General features: G+C 42.1%; 1 protein-coding gene across 1 annotated transcript in view; it reads right to left on the bottom strand.

The window, feature by feature from the left end:
• The window catches only part of cps1 (carbamoyl-phosphate synthase 1, mitochondrial), a 196535-nt gene that overhangs the window by 119321 nt on the left and 49300 nt on the right, over positions 1–27914 (bottom strand). Inside the window, exons 8-14 of the mRNA XM_063051500.1 lie at positions 25910–26038; positions 25640–25746; positions 23689–23830; positions 16873–16950; positions 15645–15743; positions 8111–8206; positions 2976–3165 (exon numbers count right to left, since the gene is read on the bottom strand). Of these exons, the coding sequence (XP_062907570.1) occupies positions 2976–3165; positions 8111–8206; positions 15645–15743; positions 16873–16950; positions 23689–23830; positions 25640–25746; positions 25910–26038 (841 nt within the window). The remainder of the gene's footprint in view (positions 1–2975; positions 3166–8110; positions 8207–15644; positions 15744–16872; positions 16951–23688; positions 23831–25639; positions 25747–25909; positions 26039–27914) is intronic.

Here is a 27914-nt window from a genome sequence, read left to right on the forward strand (position 1 = left end):
CTTTGGTTGAAGATGGTACACCTCATTTGTCCTCTAAATTTCTTCTTCCTTACCCCGAATCTATGTCCTCTAGAATATCTACTTCTGACACGGGGAAAAGGTTCCTTGTCTTTACCTATTGTAATTTTGCATGCTTCAACCGTGCCCCCTTTAAACCTCCTCTGATCCAAGAAGAACAGGCTCACCCCTTCTAGCCTAACCTCATAACCGAGCAGCTCCAATCCAGGCACATTCTGCTGAATCTTCACTGTACTCTCACGGACTTTCCTACAGCTCTGTGTAGAGGTGCTTAATGGTGTGGAGGGCTTTACCCCTGATGGACTGAACCATATCCACTCATTTTTGTAAGCTTTTCCATTCAAAGGTAATGGTGTTTCCATAACAGTTCATGATGCAATCAGTCAATATACACATCTATATGAGCTTGTCAAAATTTTAGATGACAAATTTCTAAGAAAGTAGAGGCACTGCCATGCTTTCTTCATAACGGCAGTTACGTGCAGAACCCAGGACAGATCCTCCGAAATGACAACACTGAGAAATTTAAAGTTGCTGACCATCTCCATCTCTGATTTCCCCCAGTGAGGACTGGCTTGTGTACCTCCGGTTTCCTCCTCCTGAAGTCAATAATCAGCTTCTTGTTCTTGCTGACATGGAGTGAGAGGTCGTTGTTGTGGCTCAACTCAGCCAGACTTTCAATCTCTTTCCTGTATGCTGATTTGTCACCTCATTTGATTCAGTCAATGACAGTGGTGTCATCAGCAAACTTAAAAATGACATTAGAGCTGTGCTTAACCTCACAGTCATAAGTGTAAAGCAAATAGAGCAGGGGGCTGAGCACACAGCCTTGAGGTGCACCTGTGCTGATGGAGATCGTGACATTGCCAATCCGATCTGACTGGGGTCTGCAAGTGGGGAAATCAAGGATCCAGTTGCACAAAGAGGTATTGAGGCTAAGGTATTGAAGTTTTTTTTTGATTAGTTTTGAGGGGATGATGCCATTGAGTGCTGAACCATAGTCGATAATGAGCATCATGATGTAAGGCAAATTGGAGCAGATGCAGGTCGCTTCTCAGGCAGGAGTTAATATATTTCATCACCGACCTCTCAAACACTTCACCACAGTGGATGCAAGTGCTACTGGTTGATAGTCACTGAGGCAAGTTACCTCATTCTTCTTAGGCACCGGTATTCCTAGGCACCAACAGTTGGGTACCTCAGATTGCCAAAGTGAGAGGTTAGAGATACCAGTGAATACTCCAGCCAGTTGATCAACACAGGTGTTTAGTACTCAGCCAGATACCCCTTCTGGGCTGGATCCTTTCCATGGGTTCACCCTCCCGAAGGATGCTCTCACATTGGCATCAGAGACTGAAGTCACAGGGTCAGAGTTTGTGAAGTTACCTCCATGTTTTGATGGCTGATGTGAGCAAAGAAGGCATTGAGCTCATCAGGGACATATTCGTACCTTGATAATAAATTTACTTTGACTTTGAAATCATCTTCCTTGAGCGTCCTTCCCCTGCCAACTGAGTTTAAACCTTCCCCAACTGTACTAACAAAACTCCTCACAAGGATGTTCGTTCCACTCAGGCTAAGGTGTCCCAGACACATGCCTCTCACACACAGTAGTTTACCACTCCACACTGGTCCATTTCAGACACTTGAGTGTATGAAGTTCAAATGAGATCTTAATGAAGCTACTTAAGTGAGTGAAGGACAGAGATTCACTGGAAATCTTGGTTTCCATGGAGTGTCCCAAACCTGTGCCTTGGCCTCACAGAATCTGCAGCAACAGCGCCTAGATTCAAACCCTGGCAGGTTCAGGGGAGTGCAGAAGGCAGAGAAAAACGGGTCTGGCTTCTATTCAACTGGACAAGAGTTAAATGCAGAGGCCCAGCTGCCTGCAACACTGGACTCTCCACTTTTTCCAGATCACAAGTGGAGCAGAGGCCTTTAAAGTTCAATTTGTCGCCACTGCGCCCAAGGAGACAACAGTTACATTACACACTTGCTACGGCTTCCAATGGTATGTTTCAATCGAGATAACCTAGGCAGCGGTTTCAGCAGAAATGACCTCGGTCAAGTCAAGGAATGACCTGGTTGGACTCCCTCTTCCCCCTCCAGTTTGTAACAATCCCAGTTCAAACAGCGAACATCTTCAAATATTGGGTGAAAGGGAATTGACACCTCAGCGTTAAGTAATCTACTCAGTGTTTAAATAACCTATCCTGTTAAATTATCTTCAGTCTTGATCAGCTACTTCCCTTCAACCATTCATTTCCTGAACAATCCTAATTGCCACAGCTCAGCAACAGTATAATAACTGTGCACCACAATGGACTTCTTCTGTTTTAATTGTGTTCTTTCTTGTTAAAAAAATAATTCAATGTATGCTTAATTTATGGTTTTCTTGTGAATGCTGCTTATATGATGCTGTGTGTCTGTATAGAATAGGCATCCGTTAGTCTCGTGAGATCATGGATTTGTGCCTTGGAAGGTTTCCAGGACACGGGCCTGGGCAAGGTTGTATGGAAGACACCGGTAGTTGCCCATGCTGCAAGTCTCCCCTCTCCATGCCACCAATGTTGTCCAAGGGAAGGGCATTAGGACCCATACAGTTTGGCACTTGTGTCCTCGCAGAGCAATATGTGGTAAAGTGCCTTGTTCAACGATACAACACACTGCCTCAGCTGAGGCTCAAACTAGCAACCTTCAGATCACTAGGGCAATGCCTTAACCACTTGGCCACGCGCCTTGTGATGCTGTGATCCTGTGTGCCTGTGACGTTGCCGCCAGTGCGTGCATACATACATGTACTTGTGCAGATGACAACAAACTCAGCTTTGATACACGTGAAGCAGTCACCCATAGATTAGAGGGGCTCAGTCAGGGAGGGAAGAGGAGAGGGAATATGCTTGTCTACAGAAACTAGACAAATGCAACAAATAATGCTGACCCTGCAAACAACTCACCGCAGTTCAGGGCTGTCTGTCCTCCCATGGATAGCAATATCCCATCTGGCTTCTCGGTTTTAATAATATCAGTCACAAACTCTGGGGTGACAGGTAAGAAATACACAGTGTCTGCCTGCTTTGTTCCCACTTCATTCGTCTGCACCGATGCAATATTCGGGTTCATTAATACTGTTTTGATATTTTCTTCCTGTAAAAGACAGTCAAAGATATGGTCGGTAAGGGAAGGATCAGAGAAGAAGGTAGGTGTCAGGGAAAATATTGAAAAGCAAAATCAGGTATAATGAGCCCGATAGTTTGAAGTGTGCGTATTTTAATGCTAGGAGTGTTATGGGTAAAGACGACGAACTTAGAGCATGGATCAGTACATCGAACTATATGTTGTGGCCATTACTGAAACTTGGTTGTGAAAGCGGTAGGAATGGGTGATTAATGTACCAGGTTTTCAAAGTTTTCAAAAAGATAGAAGAGGAGGTAAAATGGTGGGGGGGGGTTGGTGGTGGATGTTTCACTACTAATCAGGGATAATATCACAGCCACGCTCAGGGGAAACATAATGGTGGGGTCAGACACTGTGTACATTTGGGTAGAACTCAGGAATAGGAAGGGTGTAATCACACTAATGGGGTTGTACTACAGACCCCTTAATAGCCACCGGGACACTGAGGAACAGATTAAGGAAATTAGTAAAAATAACAGAGTTGGTGTCATGGGGGATTTCAACTTCCCTGATAGAAACTGGGACCTTCTCAGTGCAAGGGGTTTAAATGGAGCTGAATTTGTTAAGTGTATCCAGGAAGGTTTTTTTAAAATCAATATGCCAACAGTCCAACGAGAGGAGGGGCTGTACCGGATCTGGTGTTGGGTAATGAGCCTGGCCAGGTGACTGACCTTTCAGTGGGTGAGCAGTTAGGGAACAGTAAACACAACTCTAACTTTCAGGACAACTATAGATAAGGATAGGTATGGGCTTTGTGGGAGAGTTTTAAATTGGAGTAGGGTAAATTATGAGGGCATTAGGCAGGAACTAAGAAGCGTTAATTGGGAACATCTTTTCTCTGGCAAGTCCACATCAGACATGTGGAGGGTATTTAAAGATCAACTGCAGAGTATAGGAAAGGTACGCTCCTGTTAGAAGGAAGGATGGGGAAGGAAAGATAAGAGAACCTTGGATGTCCAGAGAGGTGATATATTTAATCAAGAAGAAGGAGAAGTATGTAAAGCTTCAGAAGTTGGGATCAAACGGAGCACAAGAGGAGTATAAAGAGGATTATAAAGAAGTCAGAAAAGAACTAAAGAAGGGAATTAGGAAAGCCAGGAGGGGTCATGAATAGCCCTTGGCAAGCAGGATTAAGGTGAATCGCAAGGCACTCTATACACACATCAGTGCCAGAGAATAACCAGGGAGAGAGTGGGACCACTCAAGGATAAACAGGGGAAACATTAGCTTGGATGCAGAGAATGTGAGCGACATACTTAACGAGTACTTTGCTTCAGTATTTACCAAGGAAAAGGATTTGGAGGACCAGGAGATCAGTGCTGAGTGTTAAAATATGTTAGGACACGTGTCAAGGAGGAAGAAGTGTTGGGCCTCCTAATGAGTATTAAGGTGGTTAAGTACCCAGGACCTGATGGATTTACCCCAGGTTGCTGAAGGAAGCAAGAGACAAGATTGCTGGCGCTTGACCAATACCTTGTGTCCTCTCTAGCCACAGACGAGGTCCCGAAGGACTGGCGAGTGGCTAATGTTGTACGTCTATTTAAGAAGAGAACAAGGGAAAACCCTGGGAACTATAGCCCAGTGAGTCTCACAGCAGCTGTAGGGAAATTGCTGGGGAAAATCCTTAGGAAGAGGATATATGATTATTTGGAAATCCATGGCCTAACTGGGGAGAGCCAGCGTGGCTTTGTGTATGGCAGGTCATGTCTTACCAGCTTGATTGAGTTTTTTGACAAGGAGACGAGAGAGATTGAGGAGGGTAGGGCAGTGGATTTTAGTAAGGCCTTTGACAAAGTCCCTCATGGGAGACTAATCCAGAAGACTAAGATGCATGGGGTCTGAGGCAAATTGATTGTTTGGATTCAGATCTGTCTTGCACATAAAAGACAGAGGGCAGTGGTTCAAGAGACTTATTTGAGCTGGAGGTCTGTGATTAGTGGTGTTCCACAGGGATCTGTGCTGGGATCTCTGCTGTTTGTGATGTATATAAATGATCTGGATGAAAATGTAGACGGGTGGGTTAGTAAATTTATGGATGATACCAAGATTGGTGGAGTTGTGGATAGTGTAGAAGACTGGCAAAGTATATAGCACGATATAGATCCATTGCATGTATGGGCTGAGAAATGTCAAGTGGAGCTTAACCCAGATAAACGTGAGGTGGTGCACCTCGGTAGGGCAAATACAAGGAGACAGTGCATTGTTAATGGCAAGATTCTTAAGCATTGCTGAGCAGAGGAATCTTGGGATCCAAGTTCATAGCTCCTTGAAAGTGGCTACACAGGTCAATAAGGTGGTTAAGAAAGCTTATGGAACGCTTGCCTTTGTAAGTCAAGGCACTGAGGTCAAAATCAAGAGGTTATGTTGCAACCTTATAATACTCTGGTTAGGCCACATCTGCAGTATTGTACACAGTTCTGGTCACCCCAGTATAGGAAGGATGTTGAGGCTTTGGAGAGGGTGCAGAAGAGGTTTACTGGGATGCTGTCTGGTTTAGAGGGCATGGGCTATCATGAGAGGCTGGATAAACTTGGGTTATTTTCTCTGGAGCATTGGAGGCTGAGGGAAGATCTGATAGAGGTTTAAAAGATAATGAGAGGCATAGAGAGATTGGACAGAGACTATCTGTTTCCCAGGGTTGAAATGTCTAATACTAGAGGGTATGATTTGAAGGTGAGACAGGCTAGGTTCAAGGTGGATGTGAGGGGTAATTTTTTTTTCACTCAGAGAATGGTATATGCCCAGAATGTACTACCTAGTATGGGGCTAGAGGCAAGTACATTAGAGGCTTTTAAGAGACATTTAGATAGGCACATGAATGTGAGGAAGATGGAAAGATATGGACATGGTGTTGGTAGGAGGGATTAGCGTTTGGGTGTTTTTGATTTGCTTTTTACCTGTTCAGCACAACACTGTGGGCTGAATGGCCTGTTCCTATGTTGTACTGTTCTATGTTCTAAAGCTTACATTGTAACACTGGGAAGGACCGTGTTAAACAGACAAGATCCTTCATGTACAAACCCACAATGAAAAAGATGACAATACACATATACAATCACTCCAGCTCAATTAGATCCCGCTCAAGTTGACACTCACAACTAACCCTGACACAGGTTGTGAACTTATTCCCCCTTGGCTCAGCGATTCTATCTGTGCAAAGTGCTGAAACTGTTTCTGACATCTGCTAACCTGTGCTGCCCTGCTCAGGAAGTGTGCCATGGGACAGTTTAGATGGAGTTTTACTGTGTACGACCTATTTAAATATATAAAGGTCTTATTTACTATGTTTAATGTTCTCAGTATTTTATTTACCAGTTTACACCAGCATTGCTGTCCTGATGTGCTCCAGCCCCTGCAGCACCCACCAGTCCAGGGAAATCTCCAGAGGGCCAGCAGGCACAACTTGCCCCAGTTCCAGCGAGACCCAGGCACAGCCGCACAGTGCGGGGCATGCAGCCGGCTCCGTCCAAGGGCAGAGTACCCAGGCCCAGGAGCAATCCATGCAGGCCTGACCGAATCAGCCCACCAACTCCTCCCCGCACCTCTCACTGCACCGGACGCTCAAGTATCAGGAAGTGGAGCTGAAGTACAAAAACTTGAGGAGCACTTCAAATAACCAAACGGGAACTGCAACCTTTCACATTCGGTATAGTCATGGGACGCAGGTTCCTCCAGACCGCAGATAACGCAAGCAGCTTTGGAGTCCATTAAAGGGAGAGAACTCCACATTGAGACCTCTCCTGCGGACCCCACCATCTCACAGCAGATTGGACCACCATGGCCTGACTGGAAGGCAGGTGAGATGAGGGCACCGTGCAGAAGCAGTCTGTACTAGAATCATCTTTCAGAGAGGATGCAGGAGATTAAAAACCTGGACATCCAGCTCAAGAACAGCTTCTTCCCAACTGCTATCAGACATTTCCCCTTCAGGTGTTGCCACCTTCTCGGTCTCTTAATTCAATGCCTCTCTGTTACTCCACTATTGTCACTTTTGTATTTCTTTCTGCACTACAATCATTGCAATATCCTGTTGTTTTTGTGCCCATCATTGTCTCTATTATTACCATTTACTCGGTGAGCTTCACACAAGCAAGGAATTCCATAGCAACACGGTGTGTATGGCAATAAACTCACCTGAATCCAAATCTATTCATGGGTGGGGTTGAGAAACTCATCTTGAATGTGGGGTGGACATTCAGTAGTACAGCCCTCAGTATGATGGTCTTCAGGTTCCACTGGTAGGAACACCCTGGCCTCAGTAAACGTCTTGCAGCGACATTACGCAGTCCAGAGGAATAAGACAGCCTTCCCATATACGACTGGGGGATGGGTTGAGGGGTGGGAGGCAGTATCAACCTTGGCCTTTGCCTTTACGTAGATCTCAAATAGTTACGTTGACGAGGAGACAACCCCAATTCTGATGTCAGTGATCTGAATGGTGACAGGGTCACAGGAATAGCTGATCCCACGTTAGCCATGTAATTTCAGGAGGTCCCAGCAACAAGAACAAACCTAGCCTCAGGTGAATTATTGCAGTATGTTGTGGAGTAATTCAGGGATAAGGGAGAGTGAAGGTGACTGGGCTGAGGGGGAAAAAAAGGCCAAGACTGACTACACAGTCTTTTTGATGGTGTCTCTTAATGGGGGTAATAATCTGATTCAGATGCACAACTCCAGATGTGGTCCTCTTCACTGTAGTAAAATTCATCCAACAACTGGTCTGTTCAACCATCACCGTCATCGCACGTCTGAGATTTGGCAATAGCAGCCTGCACACTGGGTGGAAACCCAGGTAGCATGGCGCCTATCCTCCTTCAGCCTGCACACTTGCCCATGCTCACGCACGGGAAAGCTTCTGGAAGCTGCACCCTGTGTGTTGGTGCCTCCCGAAGCAGAGAGAAAAACTGGGAATTACCTTCAAAGCTTTGACGGCCTGTGATCCCGAGTAATCAAACTCGCCAGCCTGGCCAATGGAGAGGCCTCCTGAACCCAAGACCAGAACCTTGGAAACCTGAAACCAGTTAAAAAAAAATATATATAAATATTGTGAAGCATTACAGGGAGGAGGTGAAAAACAGGATCTCATCCGTCAGTATGCACTTGTCTTCATTCTCCTCACCCTTGAGAGCCACAATTACCGTGGTCAATGAAACGCCAGCAACTCAGCCTTGCCTGCTGTATCACATTACCTCTCCCTGCATTAGACCCACTCCAACCTCTATCCTCCATCACTTGCAAGGGGACAGTTTCCCTTTCTCATGGCTTTTAGAGTTTTAAAACTCATTAAGATCTCCAGTTCAACCTCCACTCTCGAGGGAGTCCAAGTTACATCCATATGCTATGCCTTTCTTTCTTTTTCAATCTTTTTATCAATTTCAAAATACAAAAACAAAACATAGTCATAATACAAATAGTAGGAAGATATATTGTTACACTTAAAAAAAGTAATTGCAAAACCAAGTCGTGGAAATTAACAAAGCTCCCAAACATGTAGAACTAACCACAGATAATACATAGCAAAAAAAAACTGGAAAAAAAAAACATGAAAAAGAAAAAAAAACAAAACAAGAAAAAACCCATCCCCAAAGAAAAACAAAATTAATCAACTAAACTAAAAGACTTGGGCAAAACTAACAACTTAAAAATGGAAAAGAAGAAAACCTTAGTGTCGACGACTCCATTCCCCTCCAACAACAGTACAGAGAGATAAAACAAGTTTGGAAGTGATCAAATTACATCAAATGAAAATGCTGAATGAATGGCCTCCAAGTTTTTTCAAACTTAATGGAAGGGTCATAAACTGCACTTCTAATTTTCTCCAAATTCAAACACACCATAGTTTGTGAAAACCAATGAAATACAGTAGGAGGGTTGATCTCTTTCCAATTCAACAAAATGGACCTTCTAGCTATTAAAGTACGAAATGCAATCATCCTTCGTGAAAAAGAGGTTAAATTATTTAAGACTATCATTGGTAGTCCAAAGATAGCAGTAATTGGATGAGGTTGTAAGTCTATATTTAGGACCGTTGAAATAATATCAGAAATATCTTTCCAATATTTCTCCAACAAGGGACATGACAAAAACATGTGGGTTAAAGAAGCTATCTCGGAATGACATCTGTCACATATTGGATTAATATAAGAGTAATAACGAGATAGTTTATCTTTGGACATATGAGCCCTGTGCACTGCTTTAAACTGTATCAACCTGTGCTTAGCACACACAGAGGATGAGTTCACCAACTGAAGAATTTTTTCCCATTTTTCAGTCAGTATATTAATCTCAAGTTCTCTTTCCCAGTCAGCTTTGATTTTATTAGAAGCATCAGGACATAGATTCATAATTATATTATATATAATTGCTACTACACTTTTCTGAGAGAGATTTAAATCTAAGATTTTTTCCAAAGTGTCCATTGGATATGGGTGTGGAAAATTAGGAGAAACAGTAATTAAAAAGTTTCTAATCTGTAGATATCTAAAACAGTGAGATCTGGGTAAGTTATATTTATTAGAGAGTTGATCAAAAGACATAAAACAGTTATCCAAGAATAAATCGCGAAAAGATATTATACCTTTGGTTTTCCAATCAAAGTAAGCTTGATCCATCGTGGAAGGGTGAAAAAGAAAATTTGATATAATGGGACTTGCTAGAATAAATTGATTAAACCCAAAAAATCTTCGGAATTGAAACCATATACGTAAAGTATGCTTAACTATTGGGTTGTTCATTTGTTTATATGATTTAAAAGAAGTGAAAGGAAGTAAAGTTCCTAAAACCGAACCCAAAGAAAACCCTTGTAGTGAATTACATTCAAGATTTACCCAATGAGGGTTTAAAGATGCATCCAAATCTTGTAAACAAAATTTTAAATATCGAATATTAATTGCCCAATAATAGAATCTAAAATTCGGGAGGGCAAGCCCCCCCTCCTTTTTAGATTTCTGTAGATACCTTTTACCTAACCTGGGATTTTTATTCTGCCAAATATATGAGGAAATTTTTGAATCTACGTTATCAAAAAAGGATTTTGGGATAAGAATTGGAACCGATTGGAATATATACAAAAATTTGGGCAAAATGATCATCTTAATAGCATTAATCCGACCAATCAAAGACAAAGAGATTGGGGACCATTTGGTAAATAAAAGTTTAATCTGATCAATTAAAGGTAAAAAATTAGCTTTAAATAAATCTTTATATTTTTTCGTAATTGTTATCCCTAAATATATAAATGAATCAGTAACTAATTTAAATGGTAAACATCCATAAATAGGTACATGCTTATTTAAAGGGAATAATTCACTCTTACTAAGATTCAATTTGTAACCAGAGAAAGTTACTAAATTGAGCTAACAGATCTAGGATAGCAGGAATTGACTTCTCCGGGTTAGAGATGTATAACAACAAATCATCTGCATATAATGATAATTTATGTATTTCGTTTCCACGGGTAATACCAAAAATATTTGGCGAGTCACGAATAGCAATTGCTAAAGGTTCAAGAGCAATATTAAATAGTAAAGGACTAAGAGGGCAACCTTGCCTAGTACCACGAAAAAGACGAAAAAAAGGAGATCTATAATTATTTGTACAAACCGAGGCTACCGGGGAGTAATATAACAATTTAATCCAAGATATAAATGTCAAATTAAAATTAAATTTCTCAAGAACATTAAATAAATAAGGCCATTCAACTCTGTCAAAGGCTTTCTCAGCATCTAATGAGATAATACATTCTGGGGTAGTAAACGAGGGGGTCTAAACAATATTCATTAACCTCCTAATATTAAAGGATGAATAGCGATTTTTAATAAATCTGGTCTGATCCATGGAAATAATTTGAGGTAACACCTTCTCCAGCCTAGTTGCTAGAATTTTTGAAAAAATTTTAGAGTCTACATTCAGAAGAGATATCAGTCTGTATGATGCACAATCAGTAGGATCTTTATTCTTTTTAAGAATTAAGGAAATAGAGGCTTCATAAAACGATTGTGGTAAATTACCTAAACTGATTGCTTCCTTGAATATTCTAGACAACTTAGAAGAAAGAATGGAGGAAAAAAATTTTAAAAATTCCACTGTAAACCCATCCGGACCGGGTGCTTTACCGGAATTCAATGATGAGATTGCAGTTATTCTTTCTTCCTCTGAAATGGAAGTTTCTAATGATAGGCAATCTTCGGGTGATAGTTTCGGAAAACTCAATTTACTTAAAAAATCATGCATGAAATTAGAATCATGAGGAAAATCAGAGTGATATAAAGAGGTATAAAATTCTTGAAAGGTTTGGTTTATCCCAACATGATCAACTGTGAAAGTATCATCCTGTTTGCGAACCTTAGTAATTTGACGTTTAACCGAATCAAATTTCAATTGGTTAGCCAGTAATTTACCCGATTTATCGCTATGAATATAAAAATCACTTCTAGTTCTCATTAATTGATTTTCGATGGAGGATGTTAATAATAAGCTATGTTCCAATTGGAGTTCAACTTTGTGTTTGTACAGCTCCTTACTGGGAGAATAGCATATTTTTTTATCGACTTCTTTAATTTTATCAACCAACAGAAGTATTTCATTGTTAATACGTCTTTTCAAACCAGCCGAATAGGAAATAATCTGACCACGGATATAAGCTTTAAAGGCATCCCAAACAGTTCCGTTGGAAACTTCTTCCGTAGTATTAGTTGTAAAGAAGAAATCAATCTGCTCCTTTATAAATTTGACAAAGTCCTGATCTTGAGCAAAATAGGGTTAAATCGCCATTGTCTACTAATACAAAAGGTATCCATTAACTTGATGGAAAGTTTCATTGGAGCATGATCTGAAATAGCAATAATGTCATAATTACAATCAACTACATATGGAATCAAACGAGAGTCAATCAGGAAATAATCAATTCGGGAAAAAGAACGATGTACATGTGAAAAAAAGGAGAATTCCTTATAATTTGGATGTAGAAATCTCCAAATTTCTGAAATCCCAGAATCCAACATAAAAGAGTTAATAATAGTAGCCGACTTATTCGGTAAAGCCGGACTACCTATGGATCTGTCCAGCATGGGATTCAAACATAAATTAAAATCACCGCCCATTATCAACATATACTCGTTTAAATTAGGAAAGGAAGTGAATAAGTGTTTAAAGAATTCAGGATAATCCACATTCGGAGCATAAACATTAACCATAGCGACCTTTTTATTAAAAAGTACCCCAGTAATTAACAAAAATCTGCCATTAGGATCTGAAATAATGTCTTGATGAATAAATGTAATTGAGGGATCAATAAAAATTGAAACGCCTTTAATTTTGGCTTGAGCATTTGAATGGTATTGTTGTCCCTTCCAAAACTTAAAGAAGCGTTGATTGTCCTCTTTCCTTACATGAGTCTCTTGTGCAAAAATAATATGAGCATTCAGTCTTTGGAACACTTTGAAAATCTTTTTCCGTTTTATTGGATGGTTTAAACCATTTGTATCCCAAGAGACAAAATTAATAGTATGAGCCACAACTAAAAATTAACCCCTTGGTAAGTAAGGGGTTAACCATAATGTGAGCTCATGAAATCGGAAGAGGAATACATGATTAGAGAGGAACCGGAAATCTCAACACTGCGGACATCTTTGTAGTTCTGAATCAGCCCAATAGAAAAAATTAGAAAAGAAAAAGACAACCCCCTCCCCCAACCCCAAGTAGAACCCCGAACTAAGCCAGAGAAGGCTGAAAAAAGCACTAATACTAACTTTAACCCCATTTCTGCAGGGGGCAACTCCAAAAATATATGTTAAATAAGTGACCTCCCGAAGACTAATATATGTGAAAAATAAACAGTATAGTAAATTAGTCTACATAGTAAAAATTACTAAAATATATGAAATAAAACAGTATCAGTACATATAATTAGTTAATTATAAGCGAGTAAATAAAAAAAAATCGCTTCCAAAAAAAGAAAAGTGGATTATGGGAAGAAGAAGCATAAGAGCATGGCATCCCGAAAAAAAAAAGGAGATTATACAAAAAGAAAGACAAGTCGCCATTTTAATTATGCAAAAACCAAAAATAGGAAACATATAACTACAAATGACCGTCGGATCGGATCATTAGTAATGATGCAAAAGGAAAAATTAAAACAAAAGGTTAGCTAAGGGAAAATGATATTATTCACAGGAGATAAATATTCTATATAAGTTATAGAATAATCACTATAGTAATAAACAAAGAACAAAAATCTTAGACTTATAAAAAACCTTCATCGCACAGTAGTAGAAGGTTTATTTTGAAGAAAAACATCAGAAAGAAAAAAAAAATTGGTGTTGGAAGCACTAGACACAAGTTAAGAGAGGGTGTCTGTAACAGATGGGAAATTATCATCCAAAAAGCTTCGAGTGGCAGTTGTAGAGTGGAAGACACGACGATTTCCATCAGGAAGAGAGATTCTGAGTCGTGCAGGGTACAATAGTGCTGGTTTGAGATTTTTTTGATAGCATTCCGACAGAGGTTTAAAAGTCAGTCGTTCCTTCATCACTTCAGGACTGTAATCTTGAACTATCCTGAAGGAATGCTGACGATACTTGATCATCCCTTGTCGACGAGCTGTCTGGAGAAGTTGTTCTTTAACATTAACATAATAGAAACGAAGAATAACTGGTCTGGGTTTGGAAACAGCTGCTGCCGACTTTATCCACGGTATACGATGGGCGCGGTCGAGTAATGGAGGATCGTTGGGAAAAACTGAACCGAACGAATCCTTTAAAAGTTGAGCAAAGAATATTACAGGATCTCCAACCTCAACGTCCTCGGGTAAGCCAATTAAACGTAAATTTTGTCTTCTCGATCGATTCTCAAGATCAATAACTTTGGATTTAAGTTGTTGGAGCTGTTTAGTAGTCGAAGCTAGATTCTTCTCTAAGATCTCAACTTTTGTATCCGTCTTCTGAGATTTAGTGTCCAGCTCAGAAATTTTTGCATCATGTTTTTGAACATCAAGATTCAGGGATTTCAAAGAATCCGTGATTGATTTTAAATCTTCATTGAGGCTTTGACGATGTTGTTCAAATTGAGCAGTTAAACTTTCAGATAATTTTATCCGATGCTGCTCAAACATTTCCTCCAAACACTTCATCATAACTTCGTAAGTTAATTCCGTTTGTTTAGAGTCACCTTTCTTCTTTCCTCCGTTCCCATCAGCGTCTTTCCCATCTTTGGTTTTAGATCTCGTACTCATTTCTTTAAGCACAAAAGTTGCAGTTGACAAAAGGAAATCAATTAATCAGTAAGTCAGAGATAAAGTAAGTCTTCTGGTGTACTTAAAGTTGATTAAATCAAGGAGATCATAGGTTAAAAAGGATAACGGGAATGGAGCAAAGCCAGAGAGACAACCTCACTCCATGAGCGCTCCCTGCAGAATCTCCATGCTATGCCTTTCTAAGTTGGCCCTTTCAGCCTGAAGATGCACCGATTACGTCCCTCTATGGCTTACAGCCAGTTCAGTTACTTTCCATGAAGAAAGGTTCTTTAGATGAAATATCCACAGTGCAGTAAGCAGAGAGCACCCAGCAAGTTCCACCAGAGTGAAAAGCAAACATTTTGTGTGAATTACTCTGGATTTCCAGCATCTGCAAAACCTCTTGTGTTAAAGAAGCAGAGTTAATCTTTCAGGTCTTGTAACATCCTAGCATTCAACCAGTCAGGCTGCAAGGACTTACCCATTTTTTTTTTTTATGGCTTTCAGGAAGTCCAACACCTCCTGCTTCATAAAATTGACGTACTCCAGGATATCACTGCCTCCCCCACCCACGGACTCACCATCCTCCATGTCTTTCCCCACAGTGAATGCAGAAGAGAAGTATTCATTTAGGAGACTGCTCCATCCACAGACAGATTACCCTTTCTTTTGCTGCAGCTTTGTTCTTTGGGTACTAATAGAAACTTTTAGAACATAAGAAACATAAGAAATAGGAGCAGGAGTCGGCCTTGCTGGATCTTCTGCCTGAGATACCCTCACCAAGTACTACTGTGATATTCTTAGTTAATAGCAAAACACCCATCCTTTCCTGCCTCTTCCTCAGAATATCTAGTTGCCAATACTGCCCACCTTTCAGTCATGTTTCAACAAAAGTTACTATATTACCACAAGCTCATGGACTGACCCATGCCCAAAGTTCTTCTGACTTAAATATCATGCTCCAAGATCTTAAAGTGAATGAAGTTCAGCCTATCGGACCTTCCCTGCACCCTGTCCTGCCAACTGGACCTGCTTGCTTTAATCTCTTTCTTTCGTTTAACTTTTTCATCTGCTACACCAGTACATTGGGTCCCACCTCACACTCAAAAAGACCCTCCCAAATAGCAATGGAAAATCTCTCCATTAGGATATTGACCCCCTTCCAATTGAGATGCAACCTAACCCATTCATTTACTGCGACTGTATAAAGGACACCTACCTCCAGCCTTTTGGGGGCAGAGGGCACAGGAGGCATGACAGAAGCAATGCTGGTACCTTTACCCTTCTTTATCAGTGAGATGAAAGCATCAAACAGGAACTGAAAGAGACACAATCAATGAGTCTATCCAGGCTACTGTTTACAAACCAGGTGCAATTTTACAGAAGGCACAAGTAATCAAACATAATATCTCCAGACTGTACTCGCCATAGTTTAAAAGAATGATGGGGGATTTAATTAAAACCTATTTAATATTCAAAGGCCTAGATAGAGTGGATGTGCTTCCTGTTAGTGGGGGAGCATAGGACCAGAGAGCACAGCCTTGGAATAGACTACCATGAAAATGTACAAGGAAGTTGCCGGGATTGGGGGGCCTGAGTTATAAGGAATAGGATAGAACTTTATTTCCTACCATGTAACTGATTAAGGGGAGATTTGATAGAGGTATAGATAGGGTAAGTGCATGTAGGCTTTTACACTGAGGCTGGGTGAGACTACAACTAGAGGTCATGGGTTGAGGGGAAAGATGAAATGATTAAGGGGAACTTGAGGGCGATCTTCTTCACTCAGAGGGTGGTGAAAGCATGGAACGGGATGCCAGCACAAATGGTGGATGCAGTTTCTACTTCAACATTTCGGAGAAGTTTGAATAGGTACATGGAAGGGAAGGTACATGGCAGGTCAATGGGACTAGCAGTGTAAATGGGTTGGCATGGGCTAGATGGGCTGAAGGGCCTGTTTCTGTGCTGTAGTTTTCTATAACTCCATGATCTATGTTCTAACTCCCATTCAGTTACAGTTATTGTTTGAGTTGGGATCCACTCATTCAGATGCAAAACTCTGTACCCAATAAGAAATTTTAGGTGAAAGGTTAAATAAGAACCTGAGGAATTCTTTTTCTTTTTTTATAAATACAGTGAGTGATAATACATAGAACCAGCTACCAGATTAAGTGATTAAGGCAGGTACATTAGATACATTTATGAAATATGTAATTAAGTATTGATATGGGTGATAGAATGTTGAGAGGGATATGGGCCACGGATAATAAGTGCTTAGAAGGATATGGGCCAAGATCTGGGAAATGGGATTGGCCTGAATATATGCCTTTGTCGGCACGGTCACATATAGGCTGAAGGGCCTTTTCCCATGCTGTGGAACTCTATGATTGGAATTTTCTTTGACTTCCGAGTTGCAATGGTAAATAAACACAAAATTTTTTATGCACCTCGGTATCTGTTGGTCCTCCCTTGGCCTCTGGATGGAACTGTGCAGTAAAAATAGGCTTGCTCTCATGAACAATTCCCTGAAAGACAAGAATGAAACTTAATGCCTTTAATTTATGGTATTCACATTCCCAGTATTGGGTACACGGTACACAGTGCCATGTAACTCACACCAGATGCTGAGAGACATCTTCCTTCCCAAGTCAGGAATATCACAGACCCAGAGTCGACCATTCCTCCCAAAGAAACAGCGCAGGATTTAAGGAAAACCCAACTAGCAGGGTGTTCAAAGACATTTTCAATCTCTCACTACTACAGTTTTAAGGTCCCACTTGCTTCAAAAGGGCAACAGTTACACCAGTGCCCAACAACAGCAATGTGAGCTGCCCTAATGACCATCATCCGGCAGCACTCACAGTGATAAAGTGCTTCGAGAGGTTGGTCATGGCTAGAATCAACTCCTGCCTCAGCAAGGACCCGGACCCACTGCAATTTGCCAATCGTCACAATAGGTCTGCAGCAGATGTGATCTCAATGGCTCTCTGTGCGGCCTTGGATCACCTGGACAATACAAATATCTATGTCAGGATGCTGTTTATTGCCTATAGTTCAGCGTTTAACACCATCATTCCTACAGTCTTGATCGAAAAGCTACAGAACCTGGGCCTCTGCACCTCCCTCTGCAATTGGATCCTCGACTTCCTAACCAGAATCTGGGATTGTGAATGACCTCTCTACCTTGCTGGCAATCAATACTGGTGCACCTCAGGGATGTATGCTTAGCCCACTGCTCTAATCTCTCTATACCCATGACTGTGTGGCTAGGCACTGCCCAAATGCCATCTATAAATCTGCTGATGATACAACCATTGTTGCAGAATCTCTGGTGACAAGAGGACGTACAGGAGCGAAACATACCAGCTAGTTGAGTGATGTTGCAGCAGCAACCTTGCTCTCACATCAGTAAGACCAAATAACTAAATAACTGATTGTGGGCTTCCGAAAGGGTAAGACGAGGGAACACATACCAATCCTCATAGAGGGATCAGAGGTGTAGAGAGTGAGCAATTTCAATTTCCTGGGTGTTCATATATTTGAGGACCCAATATATCGATGCAGTTATAAAGAAGGCAAGACAGCAGCTATATTTCATTCGGACTTTCAGGAGATTTGATATGTCACCTAAAACACTCAGAAATTTCTGGCAACACACACAAAATGCAGGAGGAACGCAGCAGGCCAGTATTTTTTTGTGTGTGTTGCTTGGATTTCCAGCATCTGCAGATTTTCTACAGTTTACTGTGGAGACCATTCTGACTGGCGGCATCGCCATCTGGTGGGGGGGATGGGGGGAGAGGCTACTGCACAGGATTGAAGTAAGCTGCAGGCAGTTGTAAAATTAGTCAGCTCCATCATGGGTACGTGTATTCCACAGGATCCAAGATATCTTCTTGAAGCCAAAGTCAAAAGTCAAACTCAAAGTACATTTATTATCTAAGTACTTATACTTTATACAACCTTGAGATTTGTCTTCTTACAAGCAGCCACCAAACAAAGAAACCCAATAGAATCCATTAAAGCAAAAAAGACTGTCAAACACTCGAGGTGCAGAGAAAAAAACAGAAAAAAAAACCACGCAAGTAGCATTCAGAACTGAAGTTCACACATGTGAGTTCACACTGTGATAGTTGCAGGCCACAGCCACAGTTCTGTGAGTAAACCTCACGGAGTATTGAGTTGAAGCTCTGCGTGGAGGTGAGTAAACCTCACAGAACAGCGCGATTTCAGCTGGCCCGTGCCTCACCTCCCGCCGCAACACCCTATCCTTTTCAGTTTGGCCCGGTGCTTAAATCATCCAGAACTTGCTCTTGAACTCAGAGCCTGCAGCTTCAATACACTCTCAGGCTGGTTCCCCACCACCTCAGTTTGACACGGACCCAACCCCAACTTTTCCAATTCAGCTTGGGGCTTAAATGGATCAAACCTCAGCTCCTTTCTCACTCTCAGGCCCAGGTCTGGGCCCCACCACCTCAACTCTACATCACCTCAGTTCTGCCTAATTGAATTGCCTCCAAGTTTGTTCCAGGAATGGCCAGACATTGGCTCATTCCTCTCTCTCCAGCCCGGTTCCCACCACCTCGATTCAACCCGTACACGTCGCACCGCAGCCATCCTGCACTTTCGAGACTTCGGTTCCCACTCTAAAAATGCCAGGTCGCACAGGCGGTTCAAAAGCTCTGGCAAGGAGGTTACAGTCTATTGTTTGCAGTGATCATTTAGCAGAAAATGTGTAATTAATGAAGTACTTAGTTGCTTAATTTGCCACCAGTAAGCAATCACTGAGCTTCACCAGCGCCATCTTAAACTGGTGCCTTAAAACGTTAAGGACCCCCACCACCCAAGGCATGCCCTCTTCTCATTGTTACTGTCAGGAAGGAGGTACAGATGCCTGAAGGCACACACTCAGTGATTCAGGAACAGCTTCTACCCTCTGCCATCTGATTTCTAAACGGACATTGAACACATGAACACCATATCACTACTTTTTTATTTCTGTTTTCGCACTGCTTATTTAACTTTATATATATATATATATATATATACACACACACACACATACACACACATATATATATATATATATATATATATATATATATACACACACACATAGTTACTGTAATTCATTTTTCTATACTTATGTATATTTAGCATTGTACTGCTGCTACCAAGTTAACAAATTTCACAACATTCACCAGTGATATTAACCAGATTCTGATTCAGCTCCTCCCAATTCCTTCCTCTTCCATATTCCTTTCTATACTGTCACCCCTTCAACTACTTATCCAATCCTCATTTCAAGGTTCCCATTGTCCACCAACATTTTAAGCAGTTCATTCCAGACCACTACTCTCTCGGTGAAAAAGGCAGATCTTTGCACTATTCCCTCTGGTTTCAATCTGTTTTTTTTTTCCAAGTTAACATCACTCCTACATATACACTATCAAATCTGTTCTGCCAACACTGTTGAATCCCTGCTTTGGCTCACTTGATCTCCCCACATCTCATAAGAGGATGCTGTCCAAGTTGCATGCCATCTTGGACAATGTCTCCCATCCACTACATAATGTACTGGTTGGGCACAGGAGTATATTCAGCCAGAGACTCATTCCACCATAGAGATGCAACACAGAGCATCATAGGAAGTCATTCCTGCCTGTGGCCATCAAACTTTACAACTCCTCCCTTGGAGGGTCAGACACCCTGAGCCAATAGGCTGGTCCTGGACTTATTTCCTGGCATAATTTACATATTACTATTTAACTATTAATGGTTTTATTACTATTTATTATCTATGGTGCAACTGCAACGAAAACCAGTTTCCCCTGGGATCAATAAAGTATGACTATGACTACAACTATATTCCAGGTAAACCTCAAATGTCTCTCCCAGCAGCTCCTCAAATATGGCTCCACAGTTTGAAACCACACTATCCAAAGAGTCAAAACTTACATTTTAGATTCTGATGTCATACAGGCCTTTCATCCCAACAAGTCAATGCCAACCAAGCTAATCCCAATTTCCTGCATTTACCTGTATACCTTCAGGCCCCTCCCCTCCATATACCTATCCAAGTCCTTTATAAATGAGACCTTTGAACTAACCTCAACTAGTCCCCCTGGTAGTTCATTCCATATACTCATCACCACCCTTTGCATAAAAGGTTGCCTCTCAGATCCCCTTTTAAATCTTTTCCTTTCCCATAGTTATGTAGGTCCCATAGTCTTGGATTCCTCTAACCTGGTGAATAGGCGGTTACCATCCACCATATCCATGTCTCTCATAATTTTAAACGCCTCTATGAGGCTGCCCCTTATTCTTCCATATTCCAAAGACTAAGACCTAGTCTGGCCAGCCTCTCACTATAACTCAAGCTCTCTAGTCCTAGCAATATCCTTGTAAGTCTTCTCAGCACTCTTTAAAGCTTAACTACATCTTTTCTATCACAGGGTGACTGAAACTGACAGAGTTCTCCAATGCAGCCTCATAAATGACTTGTACAACTGCAACATAATATCCTGGCTCCTATAAACAATGTCCTGTCCGATGAAGCCCAGACATTTTCTACCACCTTTTCTACCTGTGACACCACATTCAATGAAATTGAACTAGGTTCTTCTGTTCCATTATAGTCCCTAGTGCCCTACCTTTTGTAGAACACGTCCTACAATGCTTTGACTTTCCAACATGCATCACCTCACAATTGGAGTGTATGGGGTGTCAGGGAGGGGTAGCACCTCTGGTGGGGGAACATGTCACGTCCTTTTCAGGGCGGTTAGTCCACCTTTGGTCCCCACCTGGCACTCAGCTCTCACCTGTGGCTCCCCGTAGCTGTTTGCATGCGACAGTGGCCACACCCCAGGCAACGGCTTCGACAAGCCGGCTAAACCAGGTGAGGGCAGCCGACGGGTCTCAAACCCTCGGTGAGATAGGGAGTTGTCTATCCCAGCATGTGAAGACAGACTCTGGCGGATTGAACAGACGAAACCTATGGAAGGTCCAACGGTCAAGAAGGCGGTCTCTGCAAGCGTCGTGGAACGTGTAGAGCAGGACAAGACACAGGAGACGTCCTGGTCATCCACCGCACCTAGTCCCATCTCCAGCCGTCTAGACTCTGTCTTGCCACTGGATCCAGATGGGAATTGGGAAGAGAGAGTGAGGCTGACGCTGCGCAACTCTCCCTCACTTAAATCCAAATCACGCGCTAGTCTTGACACCATCATAATGGTGTCGAGGTCCTCATTGACGTCAACGATGGACGAACAACAACACCTCACAATTAACTGTATGGAAATCCATTTGCCACTCCTTGACCGACTTCCCTAAGGGACCAAGAACCACCTGTAATCTATAATAACATTCTTCAACAACACCTCCTAATTTCATGTCATCTACAAACTTACTGATCAAGCCTTGTGCCTTCACATCAAAACATTTACATAAATAATGAATAACACGGGTCCCAACACTGACCCCTGAGGTGCACCACTAGTCACCAGTGTCCAGTCTGAGAAATAACCTTCCACCATCACTTTCTGCACTGCTGCTCTACCCTTATCTACCCTTTTGGTTACCTCTTCAAAGAGCCCTAAAGGATATATCAAGATCACAAGACAAAGGAGCAGTAGGCCATTCGGCCCATCGAGTCTGCTCTACCACTCCACCATGAGCTACACTATTCTCCCATCTAGTTCCAGTTTCTGGATTTCTCCCCATATCCCTTGATACCCTGACTAATTAGATACCTGTCAATCTCCTCCTTAAACACCCTCAATGATCGGGCCTCCACAGCTGTGTGTGGCAACGAATTCCATAGATCCACAACCCTCTGGCTAAAAAAATTTCTCCTCATCTCTGTTTTAACTGGGTACCCTCTAATTCTAAGACTGTGGCCTCTTGTCCTGGACTCACCCACCAAGGGAAACAGCCTTTCCACATCTTCTCTGTCCAACCCTTTCAACATTCGAAATGTTTTTATGAGGTCCCCTTTCATTCTTCTATACTCTAATGAATACAGTCCAAGAGCCAACAAACACTCCTCATCAAGCACAATACTGAGCCATGCTGACTCCACCTGATCAAACTCTGGCTATCTAAATTTGATATGATGTCCCTCAGAATACCCTCCAGTAATTTCTACACCACAGATGCCAGGCTGACCAGTCTGTAGTTCCCTAGCTTAACCCTGATACCATTTTTCATATAACGGAAAAACGTCAGCCACCTTCCAGTCTTCAGGAACATCATCAGTGGCTCACAATATAATAAATGTTTCCACAATTTCTCCTCTAGCCTCTGACAAAGTCCAAGGATGAATTCAGTCAGGTCCTGGGGATTTATTCACCTTAATGCACTGTACGACTGTAAGTACCTCCTCCCTGCTTGTAAGAATGTTCATCTGCTATCTCTTTCCATTGTTAGAGCCTTTTGGAAGCCTCCTCAACTTCTTATAACATGTGTTTGCAAACTGCAGGGGTCTCCAGTCCCATACCTTGACTCTCAGCCTTCTTCCATCCAAAAACCCACCTGGGCTCACCAAATGTCTCCTCCCAGCTGCTTTCCGACCACACTTTAGAATCATGAGCAGGTTACAGCTGTGTCTGTGCTGGTGACAAAAGAGCCACCAACCTAACCCCCATGAGGGTGCTTGACCTTCTCACAACACCACTCCTCAATGGCCACTTTATTAGGTACCTCCCATACCTAATAAAGTAGCTGCTGAGTGTATGCTCATAGTTTTCTGCTACTGTATCCCATCCACTTCAAGTTTCAACATGTTGTGCCTTCAGAAATGCTCTTCTGTATACCAGTGTTGCACCATGGTTACTTGAGTTAGTCACCCTTCTGTCAGCTTAAACCACTCTGGCCATTTCCCTCTGACTTTACTCAAACAAGGTGTTTTTGCCCACTCACTGGATGTTTTCTTTTGTTTTCTGTAACATCTAAAGTCTGTTGTGGGTGAAAATCCCAGGAGATCAGCAATTTCTGAGATATTCAAACCAACAATCATTCCACAGTCAAAGTCACTTAGATCACATTTCTTCCCCTTTCTGATGTTTGAGCTGAACAACAACTGAACGTCTCGACCACGTTTGTATGCCTTTATAGATTAAGTTGCTGCCACATGATAGGCTGATTAGATATTTGCATTAACCGGGAGGAGTGCAGGTGTACCTAGTAAAGTGGCCACTGAGTGTAAATATCACTTTATATCACCTTCTACACCTGGCAATTTACTGTTTCCTGGTGTTTGTTACCTCATTGGTGCCGTCGTTGGCATTAACGAACATGGGCTTCCATCCATCCGGAAGAGTGGTACTATCAATGGCATATCCATGGTTCTGAGCTGTGATGAATGCCTGGCCATTCATTACATTCAGCACAGGCTGGTTCTGTCCTCTGTGGAAAGGAACTGACAGTTTGAGAGGCAGTCGCTTACAGTAATACCAGTCAGAAAACTCAAGCATTTCACAACAGTAGTTTCCAATATAAAGAGCCTGCTCCAGTGGGTGAATGCTCAGAGCTGCCAGAAGATACCGATAAAACCTCACTGGTATCTGTAGTGGGTGGTATCCATTACTGATTGGGTCTGCAATAAGTCTAGTGCATGGATTTGCACTTGGCAGAATGCTTGAATCAAATGCATGTTTGCACAATTTCAGACTATTTCTCAGTTGGTCCGGGACATTTACACCAAACTTCAAAACTACCCACAAGTAAAAAGGAAAAGAGTGCATGGCCCAGTAAACTGATATATAACCTTCCCATTCCCAATTGTTCTGCATTTTCTGATGCCACATGTCTATTTAATGTAATTGTGCTTTAATACTGTCAGTAACTCACCTCATTACAATCAACTGACATTTTGAGGTCTGTTCTGGGATTGGGATTGGGATTGAGAGCAGAGATTGCTAACCATTAGCAAAAGCCAACTCTTCATACTCTTTTGAAAGTGTAGTTGGTATGGTGTAGATGATATTGGCAGCCAGTTTTCGTTCATCTAGGATGTACATGCTTCAACGCCAATGAAGACCATAATAACATAAGACACAGGAGCAGAAATAGACCATTCAGCCCATTGAGTATGCTCTGCCATTTCATCAGGGCTGACTTACTACCCTCAACCTCATCCTCCTGCTTTCTCCCCGTAACCATTGATGCCCTAACTAATCAAGAACCTATCAACCTCCACTTCAAATATAGCCAATGACTTGGCCTCCACAGCCAACTGTGGCAATGAACTCCACAGATTCACCATGGGACATGCCCACTTCTCATGACTGCCGTCGGCTCATTACTCAGTATTACAGGAGCCTGAAGACCTACACAACACTTTAGGAAAGCTTCCTTTTCCTTGCCTTCTGATACGTAGAGCATTGGGTGCAGTTCTGCTTTCTAAACTATAGACAAGATGTAATTAAGCTAAAAAGAGTGCAGAGAAGATTGACTAGGATTTACTGAGACAGGAGGGTGTGAGGAATGAGGAAAGGATCGATAGTCCAGGGCGGGGGTCCCCAAACTTTTTTTACACCGCGACAATATTCTTGCAGACCGGCCGCGCCGAGGGTGGGGGTTGTTCAAGTAGGGTTGCCAACTTTCTCGCTCCCAAATAAGGGACAAAAATAGCAGTCAAATACGGGACACTTGTGTTTACCCCGAGAAAGACTACCATGACCATGAAGCCTTACGCGGGCACCTGTGTGCGCATGCGTGGCGTGATTTTTTTTTTCTACAAAACGGTTTTGGCTTAACATTCCCGATTCTGTTAAGTGAAACTACACTGTACATACACTATTTCTACTTTATATAGGCTGTGTATTTATCATATCATTCCTGCTTTTACTGTATGTTAGTGTTATTTTAGGTTTTATGTGTTACTTGGTATGATTTGGTAGGTTATTTCAAGTTCAACAGTGCGTGACAGGGAATGAGGAAAGGTGCAGCTGACTCATAACTTTTCATGTCGTCAAATCATATCATTTCCTCGCAGCCCGGTAGCACATGCTTTGTGGCCTGGTAGTTGGGAACCGCTGGTCCAGGGGACTGTTTGCATTATGTAGGAGCATAAACTACCTCTCTATCCTCGTGGGCATGTTTGAATACCTTCTGCTGCTTCATCTCATTTTGCTACTAAAAATACACACATGAACAAAACAGAGGAGGGTGCGGAGACTTCAGCAATTACCACACAAGAGATGAGTTGAGTACCTGTTTCCCATGGGCAGCTTGTAGCAGTTTGCACCAACAGCCAGTGCAGTCAGCTGGTTTCCCATACAGATCCCGAATATCGGCTCCGGGCGATTGCTCTTAATCACCTGAGCAAAAACCAACACACAACCATACAGAATTCTTCCAGAACCAAGCTATAACACTCAAACCCACACCCTTGTACAATACAGCAAAGTTGCCACAAGCAACATTTTAATAATTCCTGATAACTTTAAAACAATATTGCTGTAGGATATGGCAAAGCCCCACCTTGTGCAAGTTCTCAACCAGCTGTCCAGCCAACGTGGGATCTCCTGGGCCATTGGATAGGAAGAGTCCATCGTATTCCATGTTAATAAAATCATAATTCCATGGGACCAAGTGCAATTCAACTCCTCTCTGGGAAAGGAAAATTCATCATTTAGTGCTGAGTTTACAGTCAGAGCCTGATTTGAAAAATGCTATAAGTACTCAAGACTTGGCTTGGTGTTAACAATCGCTGCCCTTCAGCCTAGCCATTGGAGTGGTGTGTGACAAAGGCTGATGACAGATGACCTTCGGGACATTGTAGTGAGTACCTCAGCAAACCCACCGCCTCACCACTCCTGAGGCTCAAGCCTCAAGTATAGATGCCAGAGGTTATGGGACACTCTAAGAAACCTAATTCAACAGAACTAAGCACAGGGACACACCAGGGACAAATGTCCGCCACATTGAAATCACATTCTCTGAGGAATTTCTCCCTAGACCACCAGAGACCTGAAAGAAGTTTTTAAACTTATTGGGGGGGGGGGGCAATAAATAGGGTTCACAGTCAAAGAATCTTTTCCCCAGAATAGAAATGTCAAACACTAGAGGACATGCCTTTAAGGTTAGAGAAGGATAAATTTGAAGGCAAGGTGAAGGGCAAGTTTTTTTTATATAACAGAGAATGATAGGTGCCTGGAATGGATTACCAGGGGTAATAATGGAAAGAGGCAGTTTAGTGGAGTTTAAGAGGTTTTCAGATAGACACATGAATATGAAAGTGATGGAGGGGCATGGAAGATACTCTAGTAGAGAACATTTAGGACTCCTACAAAGCTCCATACATATACTGTTGACTGTATCCTGACTGGTTGAGTCATGGTTTGATATGGCAAATTGAAAGCAAAATGATGCAAAGTAGTGGATTATGCCCAATACATCCTGACAACATCCTTCCTCATCATCGGTAGAACCTACAGGAGGTTCTGCCTCAAGAAGGCAACATCTATCAGCAAAGATCCCCACCAACCGGGCCAAGTAATCTTCTATCCCCACCATCCAGGCCAAGTAATCTTCTTGCAGCTACCACTGGGCAAGTGGTACAGAAGCCTGAAGTCCCACACTACTAAGTTCAAGACCAGCTACTTCCCCTCAACCAATCGTTTCTTGAACCAACTGGCAAAACCCTAATCACTACAGGTTAGCAACACTGTGAACACTTTGACCACCTTGCACTAAAATGGGCTTCTTTTGTTCTTATTGTATTATTTCCTATAAATTAATATAAATTATACACAATTTTTGTGTTTTCCTTATGAATGCTGCTGATATGAAGCCATGTACCTGTGGTGCTGCTGCAAGGAAGACCATAAGACCATAAGGAGCAGAAGTCGGCCATTCGGCCCATCGAGTCTGCTCCACCATTTTATCATGAGCTGATCCATTTTCCCATTTAGTCCCACTCCCCCGCATTCTCACCATAACCTTTGATGCCCTGGCTACTCAGATACCTATCAATCTCTGCCTTAAATACACCCAATGACTTGGCCTCTACTGCTGCCTGTGGCAACAAATTCCATAGATTCACCACCCTCTGACTAAAAAAATTTCTTCGCATTTCTGTTCTGAATGGACGCCCTTCAATCCTTAAGTCATGCCCTCTCGTACTAGACTCCCCCATCATGGGAAACAACTTTGCCACATCCACTCTGTCCATGCCTTTCAACATTCGAAATGTTTCTATGAGGTCTCCCCTCATTCTTCTAAACTCCAAGGAATACAGTCCAAGAGCGGACAAATGTTCCTCATATGTTAACCCTCTCATTCCCAGAATCATTCCAGTGAATCTTCTCTGTACCCTCTCCAACGTCAGCACATCCTTTCTTAAATAAGGAGACCAAAACTGCCCACAGTACTCCAAGTGAGGTCTCACCAGCGCCTTATAGAGCCTCAACATCGCATCCCTGCTCCTATACTCTATTCCTCTAAAGCTTTCCTTTGCATCAGTGCATACATATATATGACAATA

Source organism: Mobula hypostoma, chromosome 6, assembly GCF_963921235.1.
Source record: "Mobula hypostoma chromosome 6, sMobHyp1.1, whole genome shotgun sequence".
Lineage (NCBI taxonomy): Eukaryota > Metazoa > Chordata > Chondrichthyes > Myliobatiformes > Myliobatidae > Mobula > Mobula hypostoma.